An 11,415-nucleotide genomic window follows, 5' to 3' on the forward strand; every position below is an offset into this window, starting at 1 on the left:
AAGATTGAACTATCTTCATTTCTTGGCACCAAGATGTAATTCTCTTCCCCTGGAACTGTCTTCCGTTATCTGAAATTAATCTTCTCGGTATGCCAAATCTGCAGACAATATTTTTCCAAAGAAATTTCATGACCTCTTCTTCAGTAATTTTGGCTAATGGCTCGGCTTCTCCCCATTTAGAGAAATAATGAACAGCCACAAGGAGAAATTTTTTCTGTGCTCGGGCTACGGGGAAAGGGCCCACAATATCCATGCCCCATTGATCAAAGGGACAAGACGCTGAGATTGGTTGCATGCCGGCAACTGGTTGATGATGGAAATTAGAGTGGTACTGACAACCCTGACATTTCTGTACAAGTTGAGCAGCATCTGAATTCATTTGGGGCCACCAGAATCGGTCAATATAGCTTTCCGAGCAAGGGCAGTTCCACCGAGATGTTCACCGCAACAGCCTTCATGTATTTCCTGGAGAACGTATTCCACTTCATTTTCTGACAAGCATTTGAGAAGTGGGCCCTGATATGATCGCCTGTACAAAACATTATTGAAAAATACGAACCTGGGTTCTTGCCTTTTGATCTTTGTGGCCCAGGCCCGATCTTCTGGAAGCTCGCCATCGGCTATATATTTGATCAGAAGGGTCATCCATGAGTCTTCCTGGACAGACGGTATTTCTTCATCCACAGATAACACCAGCTGGGTAAAACACATAACTTCCCGGGTGCTTATGTCCGACATGGAAGCAGCCAATTTGGCGAAAGTATCAGCTTCTCCATTTTCTTCTCTAGGGATCTGTTCAATGCCCCAGTCGGTTAGAGCTGCTGCTCGGGCTGTGATGAGCCCTAGATATTTGAGCATTTTTTTATTTTTGGCTTCGTATGTTTCCTTAATTTGCTGGGCCACCAATTGAGAGTCAGAATAAATGATGACCCGGGTAGCCCCAACCTCCCGGGCAGCTTGTAACCCTGCTAGAACAGCCTTATATTCAGCTTCATTATTGGTGACCCGGGAGTCGATCCTTAGGGCTAATTTAATCTTCTCTCCTGATGGAGCAATTAGAATCACACCAACTCCACATCCTGATAAATTTGATGCACCATCAACAAAAACTCTCCATACTTCCTCTTTCTCCGGTTGAATCATTTCTATTAAGAAATCTGTCAATGCCTGTGCTTTTATAGCAGTTCGAGGTTTATATTCAATATCATATTCCCCGAGCTCTATAGTCCATTTAACCATTCTCCCTAAAGTTTCAGCATGCGTCATGATTCTCCTGAGTGGGGAGTTAGTGAGGACCACGATTGGATGAGAGAGGAAATACGGTCTCAATTTCCAAGCAGTCATCACCAGGGCCAGAGCTATTTTTTCCACTTCACTATACTTACACTCTGCTCCTCGGAGGGCATGACTTACATAGTATACTGGTTTCTGATCTGTCCCCTCTTCCCGGATGAACACAAAGCTAACGGCATGCTCGGTAGCAGATAAGTATACCCATAACTTCTCCCTGGGCTCAGGCTTGACTAAGATGGGCAACTCGGCCAAATGCTTCTTCAAATCTTGGAAAGCTTGCTCATAGTTGTCATCCCAGCCAAATTTTTGCGCTTTTCTTAGAACTTGGAAAAATGGATAACTTTGATGGGCAGATCGGGAAATGAAGCGTGACAGGGCTGCAATTCTCCCGGTCAGTTTTTGTACATCCCGAACAGATTGAGGGGAAGTCATGTCCATTATTACTTTGATTTTTTCGGGGTTGACTTCAATTCCCCTATCAGTCTGCAAGAACCCCAAAAATTTACCACTTCTTACCCCAAAGATACACTTAGCTGGGTTGAGCTTTATTCCATATTGTTTCAGGGTGGTGAAGGTCTCAGCCAAATCATCAATGAAGCAGGAGACTTCCCGGGTCTTGATCAGAATGTCGTCCACGTATACTTCAATGTTCCAACCTATCTGCTTTTGGAAGACATGATTCATCAAGCGTTGATACGTGGCCCCAGCATTCTTCAATCCAAAGTGCATAACGACGTAACAGAAGGTGCCTCCGGAAGTGATAAAAATGGCTTTATCTTGATCTTCAAGGGCCAAGGGGATTTGGTGGTACCCCTGATAAGCATCCAGAAAGCTTAATAATTCAAATCCAGAGGTTGAGTCCACCAGTTGATCGATCCGAGAGAGGGGGTAACAGTCTTTGGGACAAGCTTTATTCAAATCACGAAAGTCTACACACATCCTCCACTTCCCCGTGGCTTTGGGAACAAGGACCACATTGGAGAGCCAAGTAGGAAATTGCACCTCCCTAATGTGGCCAGCCTTTAACATCTCTTTCACCTGCTCGTCAATGACTTTATCTTTCTCGGTGCCGAAATGTCTCTTCTTTTGCTTCACAGGTCGGGATCTCGGGACAATATTCAACTTATGTTCAGCCACTTGGTGTGAGATCCCTACAAGTTCCTGTTGAGACCATGCAAAGACAGAGAGATTAGCTTTTAAACAAGTCCAGAGATTTACCCGGGTAGAGGCTTCAAGATCCCGGGCCACCCAGAGGTGCTTTCCGGGCTCTATTTCAATTATCTCCGACTCATCCTCCACAACAAGATGCACTTCTTTCCCCTTCACCGCCTTCTCTCCTTGAGCCATTTTCTTCCCTTCCTCCATTCTTGCCCCTTTTTGGTCTACTCGGACGGTTTCACCATAACACTTCCGAGAGGAGGGTTGGTTTCCCCTCACCTCTCCGACTTGTCCTCGTATAGGAAATTTGATTTTTTGGTGATAAGTGGAGGCCACAGCTCTCATTTCATTCATAGCTGGCCTCCCCAAGATAATGTTGTATGAGGACGGGGCATCCACCACGTTAAATATGGTCATGACTGTTTTCCTCAAATCACCAGTTCCCAGGGTAAGGGGCAAAGTTATCTCCCCATCCGGATACACAGCATGACCTGCAAAACCAAACAAAGAAGTCTCAACCGTCTCCAACTGATATTCTTGCAAACCCATCTGGACCAAGGCTTCCTTAAAAATTACATTGACAGAGCTGCCATTGTCCACAAACACTCTCAGCACATCATAATTTGCAACTCGGGCCTGGATGACAAGGGCGTCATTATGAGGTAGGCTGACTCCCTCTAAATCTTTTGGGCCAAAGCTTATGATAGGCTCATTCTTCCTCTTCTCCCCAACTTCTAAACACATCCTTCTCCCCCTCGCTTTCCGGGCTCGGTTGGAATCACCATCTGAAGATCCTCTCGAAATCATTTTTATTATTCCTCGACTCGGGGAAGGGTCTTTTTTCTCTGATTGTGTGTTTTTCTTTTCCCGGGGGCTTCTCTCTGCTCTTCTGCTTCCACTCGGGATATCCGCCGATCTTCTTGGAGCATTAGATCTGGGACGACGATATACCCAAGGTGGTGATTTGGGTTTGTCTCGGGAGGGATTAGATTCCGGCTCATAGTGCTTCTTGAATTCTTTCCTTAGAGTTCGGCATTCATTTGTATTGTGAGAACACTCTTTGTGAAGGGTACAAAACCCTTTCTTCTCTAGCCGGGGCAATCGTGTCAAGGAGCTTGGGGGCGGAGCCATATCTGAACTGCATTCTTGTTGAAAGAGGATCGGTTACGGTGACCGGAAGCGCAACGGAAGTTTAAAATTTTTATTTTTCATAAGAAATTTTAGGCCACCTTGATTTAATGTGTAGCAAATACAAGAACAACAAAATGTCATACATAGTGTGTTTAGAAAATACCTATCAACCTCTTGAGGTTGATGATGGCTCCAACTAAGGTGTAAACACCTTAGCTCTTGTATGGCAAGAACTTCTACAAGCTTCCAAAGAGCACTCCTTGCTCTAAAATAAAGCCCACCACCAACTAGGTAGATCTCCTCATATTTTGCACTAGAAAAATATGAGGATTTTTCTTTGAGAAGTGAGTGTTTTCTTCAACCATTGAAGAACAAAAAAATGGAGAGAATGAATAGTATTTTCGGCCAATATTCATGCTAGGAGAGAAGGAGAGACATTTTTTTGGTTGTGGGAAAAGTTAAAGTAAGAAAGTTGCATGCCAAGCCTTGGTTATACAAAAAGTTGTCTCCCAACCTTTCACCTCCCATGCATGCAAATCTTATTTGATTTTTAACAATTAAAAATCCATGGACTTAATTTAATTATCTCAAACATATTTGAGACTAATTAAACATTACTTGAATTTACTCAAGTCCACTAGTTTAAATAATTTATTTAAATTGAGCTCTACAAGACTCAATATTATTTAATCAATTCAACCCTTGAATTAATTTAATTATTTGGACTCTACTAGGTCCACTAGTGATTAATTAATTCAACACTTGAATTAATTTAATTTAGTCCATAATAATGTTTATGAAAATCACAATTTTCAAATACATTATTTATTTGGCCAACTTTTAATTTAAGAACACATTCATAAATTAAAATTACATTTCTCTCATAGAAGTCATACTTCTATTTTTTCTTACGCTTATAAACTTATTTATAAGCCGTTCAACATATTGAACTATTTTACTTCTCAACGGTATCTAGAAAGCTAGTACTTGTGTGGCCCTCAATGGTTCACTGATACAACTAGCCGTGGGTTCACATCTCCATGTGATTCGGACTAAACATGTCCTTATACGAGCATACCCCAATTGCTCCATTCTTAATTATCAACTCCTTGATAAAAAGAACGTCAGAACTCAAGTCTGATAGTACCCAACCAATCATGTTAAACGCCTAGCAGCATCGCTTACATGATTCCCCAGGTATCAAATGATAGTGCCTGCAAAAACCATTCTACTATGGTTAGCGTACAGTACGGTCCCTTCAACTCATATATCCCGAGCGATTCGACAACTATTGGTATATCGAGAGTTGTCAATTACTCGATGCTATGTGTCCTGTCGTAGTTGCATTCATGGTGTAATCTATGAAACTCATTTCATAATTACAACCATACTCTGATCAGAGATTTCAAACTACATACACATGAGACCACATAGGATATCCATACCCGAAGGTAAGCGGTGAATCCCCGGCTACAATGCATCGACTCCTATATGTTTCGATAGAACACCCAACCTTGCCACCTGATGACCCCATGAGAGTCGGTAAACGAGTCAAAGTGAAACGCTAGCACATAGAGTCTCAATGTTGTCCCGGGTCATAAGGACTAATGGTGTACAACCATAAACTAGGACGTTTCCACTCGATAAGTGAGAACCACTTGGAAAGTCCTTCATGAAGGGTTGTTCAGTGCACTCTACAAGGAGCACCTATCTGCATGCTCGGACATCACAATGTCCCCTACCAATGAAACATGGTACTCACATCGCAGATACTAGTCTCAAACTCGAGCGGCCTATATCCTTCTTAACGGCGGCTGAATCGACTAGGAACTGTTTAGAATATACAGTATTCCAAATATGAGTTTCATGATACTCATCATATGAGCATCTCATATTCCTTCTACTATTTGTATATTAAAGGACTTTATCTATGCAACTAGCATAGGTATACAGATAAAGATGTGCCAAAACAATAATTTCAAATATTATTAAAATAAAGATTGCTCATACAAAGAGTTTCATTGTGAACACTCGGCCAAGACTTGGCTCGCCGTGCACCTACTCTAACAATCTCCCACATGCTCTAGAGTCAACTACCCATATACTTCAAACCAATTGATTCGCGATGCATCTCGAATAATCGTTCAGGTAAAGGCTTAGCTAGTGGATCAGCAACATTATCTGCGGAGCCGACTTAGTAGATAGACACTTCTCTTTCCACAATCTCTCCGAGGATGTGGTACTTTCTCAATACTTGTTTGGATTCTGATGAGACCTTGGCTCTTTTGCCTGAGCTATGGCTCCCGTGTTTCACAAAACACCGGGATAGGAGCAACTCCATTAGGAATGACTTCCAACTCTTGGACGAAATTCCTTATCCAAACAGCCTCCTTTGCTGCATCCGATGCAGCAATGTATTCGGCCTCAGTGGTGGAATCCGCAGTACTGTCTCGCTTGGAACTCTTCCAAGAGACAGCAGCACCAATGAGCAGGAATACGAACCTAGAGGTTGACTTTGAGTCATCGATATCTCTTTGGAAGCTAGAGTCGGTATAGCTTTCCAATTTCAGTTCTCCACCCCATAGACCAATAACAACTTACTGGTCTTTCTCAATTACTTGAGGATGTCTTTCACAGTTTTCAAGTGTGGAAGACCAAGGTTCGATTGATATCTATACACTACACTTAGTGCTAAAACCACGTCAAGACGTGTAGATATCATCCCATACATGATGCTACCAATCGCAGATGCATAAGGAATGCTCGTCATCGCCGCTATCTCTGCATCAGTCTTGGGAGACATAGACTTGGATAGGGACACGCCATGACACATTGGTAGATGTCCTCTCTAGGACTCATCCATTGAGAACCGCTTCACGATGGTATCATGTATGTGGACTGGGTGAGACCAAGCAATCTTCTTGAACTATCTCTATAGATCTGTATTCCCAATACAAAAGATGCTTAACCCAAGTCCTGCATCGAGAACTTACTCGCTAACCATATCTTAGTTGATTGCAACATTCCTACATCATTCCCAATGAGTAGAATGTCATCAACATAAAGCACAAGGAATGTCACCACACTCCCACTGACCTTCTTATACACACAGGGTTCCTCAGGATTCTTAGTAAAACCAAACTCTTTGATTGTATTATCGAATATGAGGTTCCAACTCCTAGATGCCTGCTTTAGACCATAAATAGATCTCTGAAGTTTGCATACCATATGCTCACTTCCGATAGATGTAAATCTTTCAGGTTGAGACATGTAAATCACTTTCTTAAAATCCCTATTAAGAAAGACTGTCTTGACATCCATCTGCCATATCTCATGGTCATACCATGCAGCCATGGCTAGCAATATCCTTATAGACTTGAACATTGCAATTGGAGAAAAGGTTTCCTCAAAGTCAACTCCTTGTCTTTGAGTATATCCTTTTGCCACCAATCGCTCCTTGAAGGTCAATACCTTCCCATCCGCCCCAAGTCCCTATGGGAACCGTTCCCTCAGGTGGATCCATAAGATCCCACACTTGGTTCGAATGCATGGAATTCATCTCAGATTCCATTGCTTCAAGCCACTTGGATGAATCGGCATCAGATAACGCTTCCTTGAAGGTCCTTGGATCACATCCATGAATAGGCTCATCATGGCCCTCTTCAAGAAGCAGACCATACCTCATAGGTGGTCTCGAGACTCTCTCGTATCTTCTAGGAGCTTGTATCTCCTCTCTTGGCTCTTCGGGTGTGGGTTCTACAATTGTGGGTGTCTCTCGAACCTCTTCGAGTTCTATCATCTCCCCTTTTCTATCCAATAGAAATTCCTTTTCCAAAAAGGTTGCATTCTTAGAAACAAACACCTTTGTTTCTTCGGGATGATAGAAACAATATCCAACTTAATTCCTTGGATATCCCACAAAGTTACATAAAATGGATCAACAATCCAATTTTATCTCCAACTACCTGCTTCACATAAGCAGGGCCTCCATATTCTAAAACAAGAATATTTGGGAGACTTACCCATCCATATCTCATATGGTGTCTGCCTTTAAATGGACATTTAGTGGAATATCTTTCAATGTTAAGTTATAGAGATCGTCTTCAAGTTCACCAGTACCAATCAAACATTCATTCTTGTAAATATTGCAAACATCTTTGCCAAATAAACAAGAATATCAATCTTTATCAACATAGAAATGGAAACAATGTTTTCTTACCAAATCAGGTACGAACAAAACATCTCTTAAAAATTAACTTAAAAATATCGTTCAACAATAAGTAAAGATCTTCCAAGCCTTGGCAGCAACTCTTGCCCCATTGCCCATCCTCAAGAAGGTCTCACCTTCACTGAGCCTCCTACTTCTTCCCATCACCTGCAACTCATTACAGAGATGTGAGCCACAGCCGGTATCTAATACCCAAGAAGTAGAGTTAATTGAAATGTTTACTTTGATAAAGAACATACCATTTCCAGAACCCTTCTGGGCAAGATATTCCCAGCAGTTACGCCTCCAATGTCCAGGCTTCTTGCAGTGATGACATACATCAGCAGGCTTGTCAGCCTTAACTGGTGTGGCTGCCACAACGGGATTCGGAGATTGCCTCATCAAGGGCACGTTCTGCTTGGGACGTTGGAAAGAACGCTTCTTTCCATTCCCATGTGGATCAATCTTCGTACCAGATGAAGAACCCACATAAAGAACCGACTTCTCTTTCTTGATGGTTGATTCAAACGTAACAAGCATATTCACCACCTCCTCAAAGGTCGGCTCTAGCTTGTTCATGTTGAAATTCACCACAAAAAGATCAAATGAGCTAGGCAGTGATAAGAGTAACACGTCAGTGGTCAACTCCGAAGGCAAAATCAAATCCATGCCAACGAGCTTGTCCACGAGCCCAATCAACTTTAGGCCATGCTCATGGACCGAGGCCCCATCTCGCATGTGCAAAGTGATCAGCTCCTTGACGGTTGCATGCCTAAGAGGCCGTGTCTGCTCACCAAAGAGCTCCTTGAGATGCAAATGAATGTCAGCAGCACTCTTTGCATCCTCAAAACGCCTCTGCAGCTCATCATTCATAGAAGTCAGCATATAACACCTGGCTTTCAAATCACGGTCACACCATTCCTTGTAAGTCTGCAATTCCTTAGGAGTGCAGTCAGTCGGAGCCTCAACAGGGGGCGACTCAGTAAGTGTATATGCTATCCTTTCCGAATTCAAGACGATTTTTAGGTTTCTTAGCCAAGTGAGGTAATTAGGTCCGGTTAACATGTGGTTGTCGAGTATTGCAGATATCGGATTGCGAATCGAAGACATTGTCAATTTGTACTGAAAAGTGAAAACAGACAAATGTTGATGACTATTTCAAAATATTTAGTAAGATATAAAGTAGGGACTTTTACTTATAAATATTTGCTCACACTGTTTTGACATCTTTCACTGCCCTCTAGTGAAAACGGGAAACTCCTTTCCTCAGTAGGTACGTAAGGTCCAATTAGCGAATTATGATCCCGAATAATATCAGCCAATCACAATTCCTAAAAGGTAGTTTCCAATTGCATCGCCATGCAACCCTTAACGTAAACTTTTGTCTCACGTTTGATTAGGACCCAATAATATGACTTCGTTCATCTTTACGTGTCAAGCCTTACCCATCGATGTTGAACCTTAATGGACGGTCGCCATGAGTTCCCTCAATAATATGAGCCGAAATCATGGGAGTTCCACGTAGTTCACATCATCATGTCAATGGATGTCACAGCTTTCCGGCACCCAGGGCTCCCCAATAATATGAGCCGAGCCCCGAGTACGGGTAGCGTTCATCATGCACCCATTGTCGGTGGAAGACAAGGAAATTATGAACAAATTTATAATTCCCCTTTTCGGGCTTGATATTAATTTTGAATCTTATTCAAAATGAGGGTTTTTAATTTTGAAAGGTCTCATCATTAATTTTATTTTAAAAGCTCGCCATGTTTGATCGTATGTTTGTCGGATTCATGCAACTTTGTTATTATCATAATAATAACGCACATACTCATTATTTATAACATATCATGCATATATTATAAACAGTAAACAAAATAAGGATGATCAATCGCCCCAAAACTAATGGCCCGTGTGAGCTAAACACGGGCCTAGGTCCAATCCTAGGGAAATGCACGGGATGCAAATGCAACTATTACATTAGCTTCCAATATTTACATGTCTTCGATCTTCATAATCATCATGGCCACCATCTTCCAATCTTGATCATCCACTATACTAATATTTACAAATAAATATCCATGGCAAATAGGGATACATCTCATGGGGTGGGAACGGGCCATAAACCAAGCCCACTTTATAAATTTGATAATTATTACAATCATTCAACACAAAATATCCTAGCATACACCTAGCAAATTGGGCTTGGGCTTTTGATCATCCTTCATGCATAATATCACATATCATACACCATCAATTAATTATCACAATAATTAATTGATCCAATATTATATATCTTGATCCAATCACTAACCGCCACGATTATAAACTAAATTAACAAAGTATACAAACACCTTTGTCTACTTTCAAATTAATTTATTTATAACCAAATTTCTTGTAAATCACCATTTACTATAAATAATTTAAGTCCAACTTAAATTATTTATTTCAGGAGAAAATATTTGCAACTTTTGTAAATTTAAACTTAAGGGCCCAAAAAAAAAATTATTTTTCACCAAAAATATTTTGGCCCATTTAAATTTCACAAATATGTTAGCCATCCAATGGCACAACAACTCAAGGCCCATGACACTTTGATAATCCAAAACACTTTTGGAAACCCTAGTCGTCATCGCCGTCGCCGGATTCCGGCAACAAAAATATTTTTTTTTTAATTTTAAAAGTGGGGCGTTCGGGCAGCCCCTTGGGCTGCCCTTGATGCCCGAAATGGGCAGCCCACGGGCAGCCCAAGCTGCCCGAAATGGGCAGCAACTTGCTGCCCAAAACCGCCCCAAAAACCGGCCTTCGAAAAATTGTTTTGATTGTCTCATACGGTTAGAAATGGACCTCAACATAATATTATGTATTTGCTACACCAAAATTGTAACCATAGCTCATGATACCCCTTGAAAGGGGATCGGTTACGGTGACCGGAAGCGCAATGGAAGTTTAAAATTTTTATTTTTCATAAGAAATTTTCGGCCACCTTGATTTAATGTGTAGCAAATACAAAAACAACAAAATGTCATACATAGTGTGTTTAGAAAATACCTAACAACCTCTTGAGGTTGATGATGNTTAGGTATTTTCTAAACACACTATGTATGACATTTTGTTGTTTTTGTATTTGCTACACATTAAATCAAGGTGGCCGAAAATTTCTTATGAAAAATAAAAATTTTAAACTTCCATTGCGCTTCCGGTCACCGTAACCGATCCCCTTTCAAGGGGTATCATGAGCTATGGTTACAATTTTGGTGTAGCAAATACATAATATTATGTTGAGGTCCATTTCTAACCGTATGAGACAATCAAAACAATTTTTCGAAGGCCGGTTTTTGGGGCGGTTTTGGGCAGCAAGTTGCTGCCCATTTCGGGCAGCTTGGGCTGCCCGTGGGCTGCCCATTTCGGGCATCAAGGGCAGCCCAAGGGGCTGCCCGAACGCCCCACTTTTAAAATTAAAAAAAAAATATTTTTGTTGCCGGAATCCGGCGACGGCGATGACGACTAGGGTTTCCAAAAGTGTTTTGGATTATCAAAGTGTCATGGGCCTTGAGTTGTTGGGCCATTGGATGGCTAACATATTTGTGAAATTTAAATGGGCCAAAATATTTTTGGTGAAAAAT

General features: G+C 41.5%; 1 protein-coding gene across 1 annotated transcript; it reads right to left on the reverse strand.

The window, feature by feature from the left end:
• Nucleotides 1–375: 375 nt before the first annotated feature.
• LOC140969378 (uncharacterized) lies at nt 376–3,582 on the reverse strand. Its single transcript, XM_073430700.1, has one exon. The coding sequence runs from the start codon at nt 3,580–3,582 to the stop codon at nt 376–378; it is 3,207 nt and encodes a 1,068-aa protein (XP_073286801.1).
• Between the last annotated feature and the right edge of the window lie 7,833 nt (nt 3,583–11,415).

Source organism: Primulina huaijiensis, unplaced genomic scaffold, assembly GCF_012295235.1.
Source record: "Primulina huaijiensis isolate GDHJ02 unplaced genomic scaffold, ASM1229523v2 scaffold41399, whole genome shotgun sequence".
NCBI classification, from domain to species: domain Eukaryota; kingdom Viridiplantae; phylum Streptophyta; class Magnoliopsida; order Lamiales; family Gesneriaceae; genus Primulina; species Primulina huaijiensis.

Excerpts from the sequence above, each read along its gene's own strand:
- LOC140969378 (XM_073430700.1), bottom strand. The coding sequence starts at position 3,582 with ATGGCTCCGCCCCCAAGCTCCTTGACACGATTGCCCCGGCTAGAGAAG.